This window comes from Narcine bancroftii, chromosome 3, assembly GCF_036971445.1.
Source record: "Narcine bancroftii isolate sNarBan1 chromosome 3, sNarBan1.hap1, whole genome shotgun sequence".
In the NCBI taxonomy this organism is placed as follows: domain Eukaryota; kingdom Metazoa; phylum Chordata; class Chondrichthyes; order Torpediniformes; family Narcinidae; genus Narcine; species Narcine bancroftii.
The window spans coordinates 252,467,052-252,486,314 of record NC_091471.1 but is presented as its reverse complement, the minus strand read 5'-3'; the positions used below and the strand labels follow the sequence as shown (position 1 = coordinate 252,486,314).

At 47.3% G+C, this 19,263-nt stretch overlaps 1 protein-coding gene across 12 annotated transcripts in view; it reads left to right on the top strand.

The window, feature by feature from the left end:
• The window catches only part of LOC138758546 (hepatic lectin-like), a 129,973-nt gene that overhangs the window by 106,773 nt on the left and 3,937 nt on the right, over positions 1 to 19,263 (top strand). For 10 of the 12 annotated variants that reach the window (XM_069927623.1, XM_069927622.1, XM_069927624.1 and 7 more), the window contains 8 exons: positions 2,633 to 2,723; positions 4,076 to 4,120; positions 8,078 to 8,194; positions 11,071 to 11,142; positions 12,286 to 12,354; positions 14,113 to 14,187; positions 15,584 to 15,735; positions 18,236 to 18,348. In XM_069927623.1, coding sequence (XP_069783724.1) covers positions 2,657 to 2,723; positions 4,076 to 4,120; positions 8,078 to 8,194; positions 11,071 to 11,142; positions 12,286 to 12,354; positions 14,113 to 14,187; positions 15,584 to 15,735; positions 18,236 to 18,348 — 710 coding nt within the window. In that variant the 5' untranslated portion in view covers positions 2,633 to 2,656. The remainder of the gene's footprint in view (positions 1 to 2,632; positions 2,724 to 4,075; positions 4,121 to 8,077; positions 8,195 to 11,070; positions 11,143 to 12,285; positions 12,355 to 14,112; positions 14,188 to 15,583; positions 15,736 to 18,235; positions 18,349 to 19,263) is intronic. The other 2 variants (XM_069927632.1, XM_069927631.1) reach the window with 2 other exon arrangements.

The following is a 19,263-nucleotide window of genomic DNA, read 5'->3' as shown; positions in this document are numbered from 1 at the left end:
CATGCCACTCCAAGCCCTTCTTCCAGCTTTCACTTTTGGTCTTGCCCAGCCCTGCTCTGCCAGAACTGTAAGTGCGCTCTCCACTGGGCTGAATCGAATTGCAGGAACCAATGAATTACACTGGACAATGAAGATTTTGGATCCAGAACTCTTTTGGGTGTATTTCATGGATTTTGGACTGTTAATTTTTAATTTTTTTTCAACATTTAGACAAACAGCACTGTAACAGGTCAATTCGGCCCAATGAGTCTGTGCCGCCCAATTTACCCCCTATTTACCTACACCCCGGTATGTTTTTGAAGGGTGGGAGGAAACCTGAGCCCCTGGAGAAAACCCACACAGACACGGGGAGAACATACAAACTCCTTACAGACAGCACAGGATTCGCACCCATGTCCAGTCCCGATCACTGGCGCTGTAAAGGCATTGTGCTAACCTCTACGCCAACCCAACAGATGACAAGGACAACCCTCCCTCACTGGTGTTGAGCAAGGAGGAGACATTGACTGAAACATTCGGTGACCCAACCTGTCACCTCACCCTGACCCCTCATTTAACAACCCCATACCCAACCTTAACCCAATCCTAACCCCTGATCATGAAAAGCATTTCCCTATCACGAACCATTTTTTAGATACAACCTATTTTTGTGATTTCCTGCCATATTTTGAGTCTACTAGTATATTGCCCACAAAGCTATTTTGGTCAGTCCAAGCATGTCTGGACTTGCACCCAGTGCAGGTGCTGGGCAAATGTTGTCTTAGGCCTGGGCTTCCTTAGCCAGGATAGATGCAGTCAGGTTATGAAGGCAGCTCAAGTATACGGAATCTGTGCATAACTTTGATATAGATTGAATGCATTTTCAAGCAGACAAAACCATGAAGTACAACATGTCATTGAAAATTCACTTTCTGCATTTGCACTTGGACGTCTTCCCTGCTGATCTTGGTGCAGTCAGTGACGAACATGGTGAAAGTTTCATCTGGACATTGCGACCATGGAAAAGCAGTATCAGGGCAACTGGAATCCATCAATGCTGGTCGACTATCGTTAGACACTGACATGAGAAGCATCAGATGGGAGGCAGGGTTAGTGTAGCAGTTAGCGCAATGCCATTACAGCGCCGACGATCAGGACCCGGGTTCGAATCTGTGCTCTCTGTAAAGGGGAGAACGTACAAATTCCTTGCAGTCAGTGCCAAATTCAAAACTGGGTCACTGATCCTGTAATAGTGTTGTACCAATCGCTACGCTGACTTGGATATAGATGTGGCAGAGCCAAAATTGGGTGGCACAGTTGGTGTAGTGGTTAGCACAACACCTTTACAGCACCAGCGATCCAGGTTCAAATCTGGTGCTGGCTGTGAAGAGTTTGTACGTTCTCCCCACGTCTGTATGGGATTTCCCCGGGGGCTCTAGTTTCCTCCCACCATTCAAAATGTACCAGGAGGTGTAGGTTAATTGGGTGTAAATTGGGCGGCATGGACTCATGGGCCAAATGGCCTGTTACCCTGCTGTATGTCTAAAGATGGTGAACATAAACCAAAGTCGGCAGCAAAACATTTTAAGGTCAGTTGAACTAACGCAATGTGTCAGCATCATTATGTGATTACACATGCTAAATTCAATCAAATTTTAATTTAATGTTACATTAACTTCCTACGTGATACAGCACATCTGAAATGATCTTTGTGTTCATCTTGAAGTTGTCTATTGTAATCCCCAATTTCAGGAAGCAAATCTTTTTTTTTTATTTGTTGTCCAGTGTAACCAGAGAATGGCCATTCAGCCATCTGACTGCTGCTTTGCTATTCATTGTGTAATCATGGCTGGTCATTTATCACCGCTTCTTATTTCCCCTCTCCCTATTTTCCCTCATCCCTCTTGGACTCCTCTCACATCCCGTCACCCACAACTCCCTTCCTTCCTTCTTCTCAGCCCTATGACTCCGCCCCCATGTGCTCTTTCCCCTCCCATCTGTAACCACCGGTCACCCGCAAGCCTGTGCTTCCCTTCCTTCCCTCTCCCCACCCACCCACTCATCCACCCAACTGTATTCAACTGCCCACCACTTTTGAGGGACCTGCTGTCTGACCTGCTGAGTTCCTCTAGTGCCTTTGTGTACTCTTAATGCCTATGGAACATACGCCCCCATACATTTACCACCCATATCCCAAGATCCATTGAGTTGTAAGAATTATGTTCAATTTGTTTTTGAAGAGAGTTGCTTTAGGGGTGACAAAGTTAGCGTAGTGGTTAGTGCAATACTATTTCAATGCCATTTTATGAATATATTTAATGATTTAGTCTCTTTCTGTGGTGCATTCACTGCTCTCCAGGTAAAGACAACTTTCCTCATACCCTTATTGTTCCCCTACATTTCCAATACTCAACTGTCTGGGTGGACCTCCAGGATAGGACCCTGGGGGAGCTGGGGGCGGGAGCCCAGGATGGAGGAATGCTTGGGGGAGGGAGCTGGGAGTAGAACAGGATGGAGAGGGGTAAGAGATGGTGCGCAGGAGGCAAAATTGAGGCCCAGATAGAGGTGGGAGTGGAACCCCAGCAGGGATCCTCAGTAGACCCCAGGGGTGATGCAAAGCTTCGCCACACCCTGACCCTCTCTTCTTGGGCAGGTGTGCCAATCACAGCTACACAGGATGGTGAAGAATGGCGCCGGAGATGGACAGGGGCAGGAGGAGATCAAGATGAACGTGAGGAGCACAGGTATATGATCCGCTCGCTCTCACCCAGACTGGGCCAACCCATGTGAAGGTTTACTTCATCCAAACAGCAAGTTGGGAGGTCAGAATTACTGAAAACAGACAAACACGACCACACCTCCCTTCAGAGCCTGTGACAAGGAGGTCATTTGGCCCCTTGAGAGTTCATGTGTACTAGTCTCACCTCCTCAGTGCTCTGAACACTGGCTGAATGAAACACTCTACACCTCAATCTTAAACCTCCGCCTCAACCTTCCATCCTCACTCTCCGCACTCCCTCTCCCTCTCTCCACCACTCCCTCCCCCTCTCTCCCACGTTCCCCCACTCTCCTCCTCCCTCCAACCCGCTCCACCCGTCCCTCCCCCTCTCTCCCCCACTCCTCCTCTCTCCCACCCCCTTCACTGCTCCCTCCCCAAGTTCCCTTCTCATTCCCCCTCCCTCCCCCACCCTCCCTTCTCACTCCCGCTCCCTCCCCCACCCTCCCTTCTCACTCCCGCCCCCTCCCCCACCCTCCCTTCTCACTCCTATTCTCTCCCCCACCCTCCCTCCTTATTCCAACTCCCTCTCCCACCCTCCTCGTTCCCACTCATTTCTATATTCCTCTTCCGCTCCAATCCCTGTCCCGTCTCCTCTGAGCCTCCACTCCCCCCACTACATCCTCACCCCTCGCCCATCTCCCTTTCAGCTTTGCAGGAGTGCTGTTTGCAATCAGCGAAAGATTCAGTGACCAGTTAGTTATTTTACAAAGGTTTCTCCTTATTTCATCCTTCTTTCTGATCACACACACCAGAAACTAATGACTTAACCACCAGAAGGAGTTGCACCGATGCCACTGGGAATGTCCAAGCACGCACTCATGCTCAAATCATTCCCACATGCACACCACAAGCATACACGCACACGCACACGCACACGCACACACACACACACACACACACACACCAATACTTAGACACACAACGCACACAAAACACACACACACAACATATTCATACACAATCACACACACACACATACTTAAAACACAGACATGCACAATGCACATACACATGCACCAGACACACATGCAAATACACACACACACACACACACACACATGCGTACACATGCATGCACACATTTGGACACAGAAACACTCATGCACACACAGCCAAATGCACATTCTCACGTGGTGGAAACACAAAAGTCTGTAGACGCTATGATTGAATAAAAACCCAGTAAATGCTGGAAGAACTCGGTCTCGCACCATCAATCAGAGGTGAAGATACATCACCAATGATTCGTCCCTGAGCCCCTCGTCAAGGTTGACAGTCCTTCATTTGCCTGTTTTTTTTTCCCCCTCTTATGGCCTGAAGCTGAAGAGTCACAGCAGGATGGAAATTGCGAGGCATCAGACAGAGGTGAGCTTGGGGCAAAGGGGATGTGGGAGAGATGGAGAAGGTGCGAGGGGGGAACAGGGTGAGGAGAGGAGAGAGTATGGGAGGTACAATGGGGAGGAGAAGGGAAGGAGGAGGAGAGACATGGTCCCAGATAAAAGGAGGCTCTGGATTGGTTGCTCCTGCGAGGGGAGGGAACCTAATCCCACAAATGTAATTGATCCCATTCTAAGTGAAGAAGTAAAGATGAGAAGAGCCAATCTTCCTCCCTGGATCAGGCAGAGGGAGCAAGAGATTTGGTTATCAGAGTACATACAAGACATCACATACAACCTTGAGATTCTTTTACCTGCAGGCCAGGCAGAATTACCACTAATTGGCATTGCGAGAAAAATAAACTACTCAGCATGCACATGTAAACAAATAAAGAACTGTAAATAACTGCAATACAGAGAGAACAACAAGAAAATCACTGAAGTGCACAAGTAGGAATCCTTAAATGAGTGCCTACTTGAGTTTGTCATTGGGGAGTCTGATTGTGGAGGGGGAGCAGCTGTTTCTGAACCTGGGGCTGCGAGTCTTGTGCCTATTTCTGCCCCTATGTCTCATTGCCATCCACGTTGAACAATGCATCCAAGTTCTCACTTTCTGCTGCTGAATAATGTTAATTTAATTAAAAAGGGGGTGATATATACCAAAAATCAGGTAGATAATAAACATTCACAGTGATCCTGACTTTGCCTTCGTGCAGACAGTCCTTTAATGGTGTCCGTGATTAGTTCAATGATGGGATGGTTCTGTTGGAAAGAAACTGTTTGACTTGGTCCCATACAGAAAGCTGGCAAATTGGATCCAAAACTGGCTTGTTGAAAGTGATAGAGCGCTGGCAGAGAGCTTTCTGCTGGGAAGTATCTAACACTGGTACCACAGGTATTGGTTCTGGGGACTGTGCGGGTCGGTGTATACAGTCAAAGTCAATGTCGGAGGGCCGATGAGTCAGCTTGTGGATGACAAAATTGGTGGTGGTGTTGACTGTGGGTTGAGGTGTCGCTGGCCACAAGATGTTGACCGTGGGATGAGGTGTCGCTGGCCACAGGATGATCTCGTTCAGCTGGTAAATAGGAGGGAACATTTGGCAGCTGGAATGTAATCCTGATTAGTATGAGGTGGTTCATGCTTAGAGTGCAACAAGTCTAGGACATACACCATGAAGATTTGGACCCCAGAGGACATCCATATCTTCAAAGAGCAGATTATTAGATGCTGCTGTTTAGGGTTTGTCCTGCTGCTGGTGAAGAAGTCACTGTCAGGTAGGTGGTGCAGCTGTGGTAAACAGGGCATCTACAAAACGGGAGCCACACACACACACACACACACACACACACACACACACACACACACACACACACACACACACACACACACACACACACACACACACACAGAGGACAGGAGGGAGTCAGGCAGCATCCAGGGAATGCATTAAGAATGGACGCTTCAAGTCAAATACCCCTCATCAGGATTCCCAACTCCGAATCAGGGTTTTCAGCCCAAAACACTGACTGTCTGTTGCTTTCAACTTCATTTGATTTCATCTGACAGTTACCACCAGGGTGGCACGGTTTGCGTAGCAGTTAGCATGGTTTGCGTAGCGGTTAGCAAAACACTGTTACATCACCAGCCACTTGGGTTCGAATCCTGCCCTGTCTGTCAATATCCCCGTCTGCATGTCTCCAGTTTCTTCCCAACATACGGGGTTTGGGTGTAAATTGGGCCAGAAGGGGCTGTTACTGTGCTGTATGTCTAAATTTAAAAGCAAGAAGCCATGTTTCTCCAGATCGTGGTATGTATGCGCTTCCATACATGCACACAGATATGCACACAGACAGACACAGAGACACCGACAGACACACACCCCCGCTCGCTCGCACGCACGCACGCCCACACCCACACCCACTCACACACACACACCCCCACTCACACACACACTCACACAAACACCACATAATAATCACATCTGTACATGAAGATATAATTTGAAATAAAAGTATTTAAATATTTTGATATGATTTACTCAGTTACAGAACAATCTCCCAGCCTGAGGGAAGAAGCTATTCCCCAGCCTGGCTGTACTGATTTTGATGCTCCTCTACCTCCTTCCTGATGGAGTGGGTCACAGATACTGTGGGCTGGATGGAAAGGTGTCCTGGGTAAACTTGTACATTGGTCACAGTGTTTGAGCTACCGAAAGAAAATAGACACACACACCGAGAGCACTTCAGTTTATGCAAATGTTTATTACAAATTCAAAAACTATACTTATCATAGTTGGGACTGGTCCCAACTGCTGAAGCGAGGCAACGACTGCACACTTGTAGTAGGTTGTCGGGGTGCCGGTAGCAGCTTCTCCACCTCCCTCGACCGGGACATTAGCTGGAGTCTAGAAGTTCTTCTTCTTGCTGAGAGATGTTGCCACCTCTCGGAGAGTCTCAAACTTCAGCAGCGGGACCATGGCTTATATTACCCACAACCTGCTTACCCAAGCACCTATTCCCAGCACAGTAAGAAAGATAAGCAAGCAAGCTAGCATGCCTAGGCTTCTATCGAATAATGTAATTTTCAGCTTATCACTTTGAATACAATGGTTTATTTTGCATCAAGGCTAGGCCTCTGACAGTCTGTAAGCAAAACAAGCAGGAAGATTAATGTTCTTGGTACACAGATATCCTTTCGTCAGATAACTCTCTGGCCCCTTGGTGGAATTTACCTTATGTCTGCTGATTCTAAAAAACAAGCAGGTTCTCAGCCTTGCAGAAGCAAAGGCTGCAAAAGTTAAAAAAAACATGGTTTAAATCTTCCATTACAAAATGGACCTCACTAATTCTTTGAGGACCATCAATACTGCCTGATCTGCTGGGTTCCTCCAGCACATTGTATTGGAAATGGTCAGCTCGTGATGCAATTAATTCTCGATTGGAGTCTCACATCCCTGAGAATGAAGGAGTGTATGTGCGTGGTGGCACCTTCTCAGATTGGAACCATGACCTGGTGCCCCCGTGGTCAGACCCAGTGACAGGGAAGGAATTGTTAAGCAGGCTTTTCCCCCCCTCGCTGGCAGGGAGTGTTCAATGTGATCTTCCACAGACCCCTGCAAGGCTGTTGAGGCAATGAGATAATACAGTAAAACCCCAGGTATTCAGCGCTTGTAGGGATTGGTAGTTGTCAGATTAGTGAATTTGCCAGTTGCTTGAGACTGCATTTAATATGTGATTTGCAAACTAACAGCAAGTTGCACCAATTTTAACCCATATTTTCTCCATATTTATTTTCTGCCATTTTTCTGCAAGTTGCTTGAATTCCGGATAACGGGGGGTTTACTGTATTTTCTTGAAGCAGCCCCAATGATGCAGTGGGAAGCACCACTGCCCCGCAGCTCCAGAAACCCGGGTTCAATCCCGACCTCCTGTACTGTCTGTTGTGGAGTTTGCACGTTCTTCCTGTGACTGTGTAGGTTTCCTCCCACCCCTCCAAAGACATGGATCTGTGGATCCGGAGGAGTTTTAGGAATGTGGGGAGAATGAACATGAGAAGATTTATGGAGTAAATGTTTGCTTGTTGTTTGACCCAAACTCGGTGGCTGAAGGCCCTGTTTCCAGGCTCTATCTCCATACATAAAATAGTCAGAGAAGTCACAGGGACATAGCTTTAACCCTTTGAATTCCAGTCTGACCCCACCTGGCCAGCTGTCAATCAGCCAACCTGAGGCAGCCCATCCTGAGCCGGTCACACAAGGAGCCACCAAGGTTCGAACTAGTGTTCAAACTTTTACTGGAATAAAGCCTGTTGTACAGTCTTTCGAGTTTTGTGCTTGCTGGCTGCTACCTCAGCGCATCACACCATGACAATAAATTCCTCACTGTCAACAGCTTGTTCGTTTGTGAACCAGGCCAGCGCATTCATGGTTTCCTTCTCTCCTTCCAGGACCTGCAAAAGGGATGGCGGGAACCACGCCGGGGAAAACCTTTGGGATTGTGTCCTACATTCTGCTGGGCCTCTTTGTTCTACTAACCGTGATGTTTGTCGTCGAGCTGCTGAAGTGTAAGTCAGCAAGAATTGTGTGAGGGACTGATCACCCGTAGGTTTGGGGAACTGCTGTGGCTGAAAGAAGCTGTGTCAGTGTTTGCTGAACCAAGTGAAAGAGATGAGAAAAGCCCCATCATGGTTTCCGCCAACGCCTGCTGGTGTGTGGTAAATCTACAGAGGACCTAACATGGAGGGGAAGCTATATAACTGCTAACCAGCGGGTCAGAATCAGAGTCAGGATTTTTTTCCTGAACAGATCACGATGTTGTTGTTTTGTGGCAGCAAGATTGTGCATTACAGGTGGGAATTTGCTATAAATTACAATTCTATAAATAAAGATTTTTTTTAAATTTTAATTTGTGCAAAGGAGAGAAAAAGTGAGGTAGTGTCCATCAGTTCATTGTCCATTCAGAAATCTGATGGCGGAGGGGAAGAAACTGTTTTTGGAGCATTGGGTCTATGTCTTCAGGCTCCTGTCCCTCCTTCCTGATTGTAGTAGTGAGAAGAGGGCTGGGTGGTGGGGGTCCTTGATGATAGAAGCTGCTTTCTTGAGACACCACCTCTTGTAGATGTCCTCATGTCATATGTATCTGTATTCCCAGATCCCTCTGCTCTACTGCAGTCCTCAATGCCTGACTGTTTACCATGTATATCCTACCTTGGATTGTCCTTCCAAAATGCATCCATGTGGCAGTGTCTGTGAGAGGGCACTCAGCCCATCGAGTTCTGCCCCACCATTTAATCATGAACTGATCCATTTTCCCACCCAGCCCCACTGCCTGCCTTCTCCCCATAATCTCTGATGCCCTGGCTAAGTGAAAATCTACCAATCTCTGCCTCCACAACCGCCTATAGCAACAAATTCCACAGATTTACTCCCCTCTGATTGAAGAAATTCCTCCACATCTAAATGGACGCCCTTCAATCTTGAAGTTGTACCCTAATGTCCTGGACTCTCGCACCATGGGAAACAACCTTTCTACGTCTATTTTATGAAGGAGACGGGGTGGAGGGTGGAGGGCATGGAAAAGGTGTATAGTGACAGCTTTTATCCCAGGGTAGATGATTCAAGAACCAAAGGGCATGGGATTTGAGGTGAGCAGGGACCTGAGGGGCCAACTTTTTCTCTCAGCAGGTGGTTCTAACCTGAATCGAGCAGGCATAGTTAGCATAGCATCGAGCAGCAACCTGGGTTTGAATCCAGCGTAAGGAGTTTGTACATTTTCCCCATGTCTGTGTGGGTTTCCTATGGGTGCTTGGGGTTCCTCCCACCGCTCAAAATGTATGGGGGTTGCAGGTTAATTGGGTGGCATGGGCTCATGGGTCAGAATGGCCTGTTACCATGCTTTATCATTAAACTTTAAATTTAAAAAGAAGTGATGACATTCAAAAGCCATTTGGACATGGAGAGGAATGGCTTAGATAGAGATGGACGATATACAAGCTAATGGGACGAGTCGAGAATGGCAACTTGGTCAGCATGGATGAGTTGGGCCCAAGAGCCTGTTCCATGCTGAAACTCAGGCCGAGGTCAGGAAGAATAGGGCACAGTAGTGGGGGGCAGCATGTATCGTACCCCTCCCTGCCATTCACCAAACAATCTCTCAAAAAAAATGTTCTGGAATGAAATGGACGCAGTAAGGAAAGGGAATGGATCTCGATGGTGGAAGGTACTCAGGGATAATGTCAGAAATCATCTCCCTCACGGTTGACGGGGATTCCTTGTTCAAAACTATTGAGGCCACATGTCTGGAGAGGATAAAGAGCTTCAAATTCTTGGGTCAGCATCTCTGAACATCTCTCCCAGGGCCATCTTGTCGAGGCATCATGAAGAAGGTTCACCAGCGGCTATATTTTGCTTGGAGTTTGAGGAGATTTTGTATGTCTGCAGAGACTTTTGCAAATACTGTGAAGGGCATTCTGACTGGTTGCATCTCTATCTGGTTTGGAGGTGCCAGTGCACAGGATAGGAAGAGGTCACAGAGGGTTGTGAACTCAGCCAGTGCCTTCATGGGCTTTGGTCCATTCTATTAAGGACATCTACAAGAAGCAGTGTCTCAAGAAAACAGCTTCTATCCTAAAGGACCCCCACCACCCTCTTCACACTGCTACCATCAGGAAGGAGGTACAGGAGCCTGAAGACGAGCACTTAATGGTACAAAATCAGCTTCTTCCCCTCCACCATCAGATCTCTGAACGGACAAAGAACCACAGACACAATCTCCCTTTTCTCGTCTTTTGCACTGATTCATTGATTTTTAAATAACGTATTTATGGAACTATAACACGGCAATTTTTGCATGTACAATACAAATTACTGCTGCACAACCACAACTTTCATGACACATTTTCTTGACAACAAATTCTGATTCTGAATCTGAAAATATAAAATTCATGTTTGCTGTGTTTGTTGGTCTGGAACAAGAGTATTTTTATGGATGGCCATAATAAACAGCCGTGATGGACCACGTGATGGGTGGCGGTGATGGGCGACGGTGATGGACGGGCGTGATAGACGACAGTGATGGATGATGGTGATGGATGGGCGTTATGGACGACGGTGATGGACGGGCATGATGCACGATAGTGATGGACAGCTGTGATCCGTGATGGGCGGGTGTGATGGGCAGCGGTGATGGACGGTGTGATGAATCGACCATGATGGACGGCCATGATAGGTGGCCATGATGGACAGCTTTGATCCAGTTGTTGAACTGGGCAACATGGGCAAGTCAGCTATATCTTCCACCATCACCCCCCCCCCCAACCCTCACCCACTGCCCTGACCCTAGTCCTACCCTGGGCTGCAACAGCCCCTGCTCCCATTGGGCAGAGCTGGATAACAGCCACATGGATGAGCCCTGACTAACCTGTCATTGTTTCTCCTTCAGTCAGACAGATGTCGGGTGAAATGAAAGATTTGAAGGATGACATCACAGAGCAACTAGCAAGAATGAAGGAGGGTGAGTCTTTGTTAACATTCCCACATCTGCCATGGATCCAGCTTTGTGTGAGCAGTGGCCCAGGGCCGTAGGTTGTGTTGTTGGACCTCCATTTGTGGTTCCCCACAGACCCAGGAATTTGATAGTAATTGGGTGATCATACGAACCTGAGCTGGGAAAATACACGTGTGCGCGTGTGTGTGTCTGTGTGTGAGGGCATGTGTGGATGTGTGTGTGTGTGTGTATTCGTGTATGATTCTTTGTGTGTACCTCTGACTGGATACTCTGCCTGCAGATGCAGATTTGTCTCTAGATGTCTTTCTGTTCTTGAGGTGACCCTGAGTTACTGTCTGTGATCATCTCATCCCAGCAGTGGTAAATTATTGGGGTTTGCTGGCGGGTAATTAGAACAGACTCTCAGAGAAGGAACTGAGCACAGGGCATAAGGTACAAGAACAGCCCAAGAGGCAGTAACAGGGCAGGAACAGCCCAGGGCACGGGGGCAGGAACAGCCCGGGGGGGTGAGAGGAACAGCCAAGGACGCGTCTTGCTGTTTGATCGCCAATCACCCAAAACTCAATCTCAAGCAACCAGAAAATGTACTTATTTGGCATCTACCAATCTCCATAGGTGCCGGATACCAGGGATTTTACTGTACTGTGTTTGATTGCAATTGCACCTCAGTGTATATTAGGACTGAGCTGTGATAGCATGTTTAGATCACACTGTACAGGGAATGTTGGGACTGGCTGCCACTGTCGTGAGGATTACTCTGTGCCATGTTCTTTATCCGATATTTCAGATTCACATTTATTGTGCAATATGGAAAGAAAAAGATCAATAAAGTGTACAAGTAAGAGCCCTTAAATGAGTTCCTGATTGAGGTTGTTGTTGAGAATTCTGACGGTGGAGGGGGAGCAGCTGTTCCTGAACCAAGTGGTGCGAGTCTTGTGGCACCGATACCTCTTTCCTGAAGGCAGCAGCGAGAACAGAGTGTGTACTGGGTGGTGTGGATCCTTGATGATTTTGCCTGTGATGTCCTGGGCTGTGTCCACGACCTTTTGGAGGGCTTTACTCTCAGGGATATTGGTGTCCCCAGACCAGACCGCGATGCAGCTGGTCAGCATACTTTCCACCACACCTCTATGTTTATGTTCATTGCAGATCTGATGAACAAAATCGAGAGTGAATCCACCAGATTGTTGGAAGGACAAAGGAACATTGGAAACAGGAGTAAGTCTATTTTCCAGTTTCCCTGTGGTGAGGGGTGAGGTGGGGCGCATGGTTCCCTCTGGTCTGATCCTCCCACTAGAATTTCCGGCAGGGCAATATTGTCTCCACCACATCCTGGCTAAATCTCTTGGTGCAATGGTCTCACTGCAGCCATCCATCCTGCTGGCATTCAAGGGAGCTGAGCACGGGACGGCAGCATGTAGTCAGCTTAAACCAATCATCTACCCGTGACTCCTTGCCCTGTTAGCCTGTACTCTTGTGCCTCCCCCCTTCCTCTGTCCTCTCCTCTCTTCCTCCCCCCCCCCACCCCCCATTTTATTTAGGCACCTACTTGTTCATGCGCATATGTTGACAAAGGGCCCAGGTCAGCCTTAACTTCCTACAGAAGGTGAGTGACGTGTTGAATTTCTCCACCATATTTATTCACTGCTGTCACTGTAAGATCTGTTTTGGGATCTTGCTTAAAGGGTTGAACATTGGCAGGAACACGGGATATTCCATGCAGTTCTTCGCAATCGGTTTACATCCGGCTGCCAGAGAAACTGGGAGCTCAGTTCAGTGGCTGAATTGAGAGCTGGATTCACCTCCAGTGCCCTGTCCCTCAGCTGAGCTCGAGTCCATGACTGCCCAGCAGCCCTGGATCGACCCAGGGAATTGTGCAATTCACTGGGGCACAGTTCACTGAGTCACACTGACAGACAGTGTGTGATGTAGATCACCATACTGGCCACATTGACACTGCTACAGTTCACTGGGTCACACTGACACCAGTGCAGTTCACTGGGGCACAGTTCACTTCGTCACACTGACACGTACAGTTCACTGGATCACACTGACACTGGTCTTGTTCACTGGGTCACACTGACACCAGTGCAGTTCACTGGGTCACACTGACACTGGTACAGTTCATTATGACACACTGATACTGGTGTGGTGATATGTAATTACACCACTAAGTCACCAGGGGTCATCCCGGTGACCTTGTATATAAAGCAGTCCAGAGCTACAGTCTAACCTTCCAGGTTCGTCTTGCAGAGAGACAAGACCTCTTAGTGTACATATTAGTGTATTAAAGCTGTCTTATACTCGCACTGCTGGTGTGATTATTGTCAGTACAACTGGTACAGTTCAATGAGTTACACTGACATTGGTGCAGTTCACTGAGTTACACTGACACTGGTCTAGTTCACTGGGCTCCATTTCACTGGGTCCCACTGACACCAGTGCAGTTCACTGGGGAGCTGTTCACTGGGTCACACTAACACTGGTACAGTTTACTTGGTCATACTGACACGAGCCAGTGTCTGATGCAGATCACGATACTGTGTCCGCACTGGGTCACACTGACACCAGCCAGTGTGTGATACCGTTCGCACTGGGTCACACTGACACTGGCGCAGTTCACTTGGGCACAATTCACTGGGTCACATTGGCACTGGGTCACAGAGTGTCCACACTGAACCAGATGCAGACCTGGGATATGGGCAGCTCACAGTTACCACTCTCCTGTCTGACTGGTTCACATCCTTTTTGCCTTTCTGTGTTGTGGGATCAAAGGCACTTCCCTGACACTTTGCCTATTCTGTTGCCTCTTGCCTTTCCCAGTATTCCTAACCGTGAGCCTGAGAGATGTCCACGTGAGAGGTTTCCCAGTTTTCCCGCGGCCTTTGTTTCTCCCGGGAACGGATCTCATGATGTTATGTTGAAAATGACTGACTTGTCCTGACCCCCATCGTAAACCTGCGTTTCCTTTTGTAGTTTCAAGTTCGAGTGACCAGATGCACATATGGCACAGCAACCTGCAATCTCAGATGGCAGATGTAAGGGATAACTGTGAGTGTTGGTAACACCAGGAACCGTCCTTGTAACTCCCAAAGTGTCATTTTGTCACTTAGTAAGTGGAGAGAATCTAGACCAGGAGTGGTCAAAGCACAGCCCATTTTTAAGTGGCCTGTTTTAACATAGTTCAGGAGTGGCCAAACTTGCTTAACACAATAAATTTCAGAAGTTGGAGAGCCACAAGACATTTTTACTGTTACATGCACATTTTATTACAAAAGTTTTACATAAATATTAAGAAATACTTGTACGTAATAATATTTATTCAAGCCTTAAGTTTTTAAATTGTTTATTTGTATTGGTTTCAATAAACAAACAGCACACGCAATCATGCCAAATATTTTGTTTATATTGGTCAGTCTGCTTTCTGGCATCGGGAGCACCCATGGGACCACAGTCGGGAGTTTGGATGAGCGGGCGGGACCGGGTGGCTCAGATGGGAGGGTGGCTGGGGTGTCAGGATCTCAGATGAGCAGGCAGTCAGGAGCTCAGACAGGAGGGTGACTGGGATGTCAGAAGCTTGGATGGTGGGGTGTTGGAGCTCAGATGGGAGGGTGACTGGGTGTCATGAGTTCAGATGGGCAGGTGGCTGGTCCAGGGCCAAGTGGTAAGTCTTACTTCGGGGCGTCAGGAGTTCGGATGGGCGGGTGGCCGGGGGTTCAGGAGCTCAGATTTGTGGGTAGCTGGGACATCGGGAGCTCTAGAGTGCAGGCAGATTGGACCACCCTTACGCTGGGCTAATTTCACTGCTCGCAACACAGCCACGGTGACACGATCACATGATCACAAGCCATGCCCACTAAAACTACCAGTGTATGTACTAGATTATACGATTCCTGTTTCAGCCAACATACTTTTGCAAGCTGCCCATTAAATGTCAAAGCACAGCATGTGGCTTGTGAGCCATGGTTTGGCCACACCTGACTTAGTCTTTAACAATAAATTGCTCCCCATGTGCATTGCAGTTCTCACCTTCAACACTAGATGTCGCTGTCATATTAAACAACTACTAGGCTACCATTGGGCTTCTTACCTTCGACACTAGATGCTGCTGCTTTAAAGAGTTTTACTGTATTTATTTAAATTAAATTTAAGAGCAGCAACAATAAACTACTGTAATGTCAACAGTTAAATTGTTCAGTGGCATCATATAGTTATTTTGATAGGAATTTAATGTTTGATGGTTTTCTGGTCTAAAAACACCAATTTTCTTGAGGTGTAACTGGTTGAAAACTGCCAAGCTTAATATTGTTTGGTAGGTGAGGGCCTCTCATACTCTGCTTTGACCTGTGGGTGAGGAGCCTTTGGCGGGGTGGATTGTGTAGCCTATATTCCGCTGTACTTTACCCTTGATCCATTGAGGAGATTGGTGACTGATTGTTCTCAACAGGTCTGCCCAAGTTTGAATGTCCCAACCAGTGGACATTGTTTGGCCAAAAATGTTACTACTTTTCACCCAGCACGAAAGATTGGCTGTCATCCCAGATGTTTTGTTTATCAGAGATGGGCAACTTGGCTGTGATTGACAGATCTGACAAACAGGTATGAGTTCACCTGGCATTCCTCGATATTGCATTTCTGGATGGCAGGTTCTTGATGCCCAACTCTTTCACCAGGAACCTGCCCCAAATCGCATCTTCCCTGTGAATCCCGTGAAACATTTCTGGAGCTGAGGAATTTCCCAGGGATAACTTCTTCCCATTTCCTTGTAATTCAATGGGACTTGTGAAGTTCCACAAACCTCGTCCCCAATGCAGATCCTTGATGTGATCCAGTGCCCACACGTGCACTACCTCGTATATCGTGTGCACAAGCTACAGTCCACCTCATGGCAACATGTCCTCAACAAGGGTAGAGGATGCATCAAACAAAAATCCCTCCTGGAACACTCCCATCTTAAGGTGGTCCACAACAATTGAGGGGGGCGAGGGGTGGTAATATCTACTCACGGAAAATACTAAGGAGTGAGATTGATGGTGCTTGTCGATCTTTGGGTCAGGTTGAGGAACATTGCTTTCCATGTGTTGCCATGGCGATGCACTCAGGGAGGGAATCTGTGCTCCCCTGACCATTTGGGAGGTGCAAGTTCGATGGGGTGGGTTCTTGAGGGAAAGTGGAGGAGGAAGCTGGAGGTCAGAGACCAACAATGAACAGGACGGTGGGGACCCTCTTCTGGGAAAATGTTCGGTGATTCAAATCAACGTGAGCAAAGCTCATGATGTCAAGACCACGTTTCTACTGAAGCTTTCTCCTTGTCGGTGGACTCCAAAACTCTCCACATTAAATATTGTGGCAGCAATGGAGAATCAGTCCTGCAGGACTAGTTTCCACCAATATTGTGTGTGGTCTTTGTGTGATTTGTGTTCCTGGGTCTCCACGATGGTTCCAGCATTGACAACCCATTGGGCCAATGTCCTTTACAAGGTGGGGCTGATCTATTGTCTTGAACCATTGAAAGATTCCAATGTTCCTTTTATTGTCACGTCATAATACATAACAAATGTAATGTACAAGCTACGCTTCAACTTTTGTCTGCTGTCAGGCAAACCGAGTCACCTCGGGCATCGCCCAATGCCCTTAACAATAGGAGAACGGAGAAGCAAAATAGAGTCCCTTCAGAGGCACTGAGTATCCATGGATTTGGCTCCCGCGGCCTCTGCAGTCACACACACTCCTGTTCGAGGCTCCCACCAGGCAGCTGGGGGGGAGGTTCCAGGATTTTGAAGCAATGGCAGTGAGGGGCCAGTAATATAATTTAAAGTCAAGGATGGGGGGGGATCCTGCAGGTGGTTCCATGCACTGTTTCCCTTGTCCGTTTCCAATTTTGGGATTGGGGAGTGTACTATGGGGCCATTGTAATTGATTTGTTTGTTTTTCATTTACTGAGACGATCACCACTTGTGGAATTAAAATCTGCAAAGTAATTCATTGTTTGAAGATCTAAAAAATGCAGATAGCAGAAATCTTGACCACAGCAATGTGGTTGCACTCAGATGACAGTGACCTTATGTTCAGGAGCGAAGGGGAGGGAAAGTGTAGAGTAGCCCCCCGACCCACCCCAACAGCAGAGAGAATGGAAGGGCGAGAGTTTGAATCAGCTCGCTTGGGTGAGGGAGAAGAGTTTGCTCATACTCAAGGGGGTCGTGTGGTGCTCCACGCAACTATGGACAGGGCTTGTGGATCCCTGAACACCTGAGTTTAAATTTATTATCTGATTGTACAAGTACAACTCAATGAAACAGCGTTCTCCAGTCCTCAGTGCAAAACATGCAGACACACAATCTGCCAAAACACTAACAATACTTATCAGGACATGTATTTTATCCATACAATTAAATAAATAAATATTGTTTTGTACATAAGAGAGTCTTGGATGGTTAGTGTAAGCAGTTCCATGCTCTCACTGCCCATGGGAAGAAGCTGCTCCTCAGCCTGGTGGTGCTCGCTCTGATACTTCTGTATCTCTTTCCTGATGGGAGCAGCTGAAAGATGCTGTGTGTGGGGTGGAAGGGTCCTCAATGATTTTGCACACCCTCTTCAGACAACGATCCCAGGGGTGGGGGGGTGGTTGCAAGGAGACTCCAGTGATCCTCTCTGGGGAAGAAAAGGGAGAAAGAAGCCTAGAAATTTTGGAGTTAACTTCCTTATTGGAGTAAAGTCCCTACCAATTCCTTGCTCCTTCTTCCCACCACCCACCACCCACCCACATTTCTATCCCTACCCCAAGGTTGCCCAATTCTTCTCCCCTTTTCTCCTTTCAGCCTATCCTGTTCCAGGTTTTTTTTTTTGCCCAGAATCGAATGATCTGCCCCAAGCTATTGATGTTCCCCTCCCACGATACTCGCTCCTCATTGAACCCCAATACTTTGGTCATCGACCATCATCTTGGCAGAGATCCGAGGCTCAGTGTCCAAGTTCCAGCCATAGGCAGGCTGGGAACCCTCCATGGTGAGGGGCAGAACGTGGCTATCTTCCAGCCGTCACTGTGAACCATCCTGACTTACATCGGTGGCCTCATTTGTACGTGTGTTTACACCTGCAGGCGTTTGTGAGGAAAGAGGTCAAGTCAACTCGACATTGGATTGGCCTGAACGAGTCGATCACGGATGGAGCCTGGCTTTGGGTGGATGGTACCGATTTCTCTGCCTCACAGAAGTAAGTGTTGCTTCACAGTCCAATGGGCTGGTTGGACTATTAATCCCACCCTCTGTTGTGTAATAGACTGGGGTTTTACTTGTGCAATCAGCATGAAATCAGCATTGAATGGAAAGGAGTTTTAACCCTTTGGACCCTGGTTTTCCAGGACTATCAGCAAGTGCATATACTTTGTGTCCTGATTGTCCAGAACTACAAACAAGCATATATAGAATCAGAATTGATTGTCATGAACAAGTTACAAAATTTGTTGTCACTACTAACACACGCATATACTCGTGAGCCAGTTTTCTGGGACTGGTTTTATACCCAATCACTAGCTGGTTCGTACTGCTAACCGTATCTTTGCAAAGGCTGAGGTAACAACAGCGGCATCATCAAGTTCCACAACAAGAAGTAGTTCTGGAAATAAAGACAAGAGCATTCACAATTGTTGTTTGAGTATTCAGGATTATGTCAGTATGAACAGTGACTGGCCAGATATAATATGGTATCAGTGACTGAACTGATTACCAAACTCTGGTTTGCCCATGGATCCAGTCCGGAGTATACAGTATATTATGAAAGGATAAAAAAATGGCCAAAGTCCAAAGGGTTAAAGCAACCCCTCTATCACTCTCAGATGGACAAGAATATCAGCATGAGGTAAAGCCAGGAGAAATGCACTGAGTTTCTCCTGCATTTTTGTGTAAATTCCATTTGCTGAGTTATTATGCCAATAGTTTATTTATATATCAGGTTGATATTGTTGCTAAGAAAGCATCTGGTGTGTTGGCCTTCACTAACCGTGGGACTGAGTTCAAGAGCCGATAGGTAATGTTACAGCTATATGTCTCTTGGTTAGACCACACTGGGAATAGTATATTGTGTTCATTTCTGGTCACCTCAGTACAGGAAAGATGTGGATGCTATAGA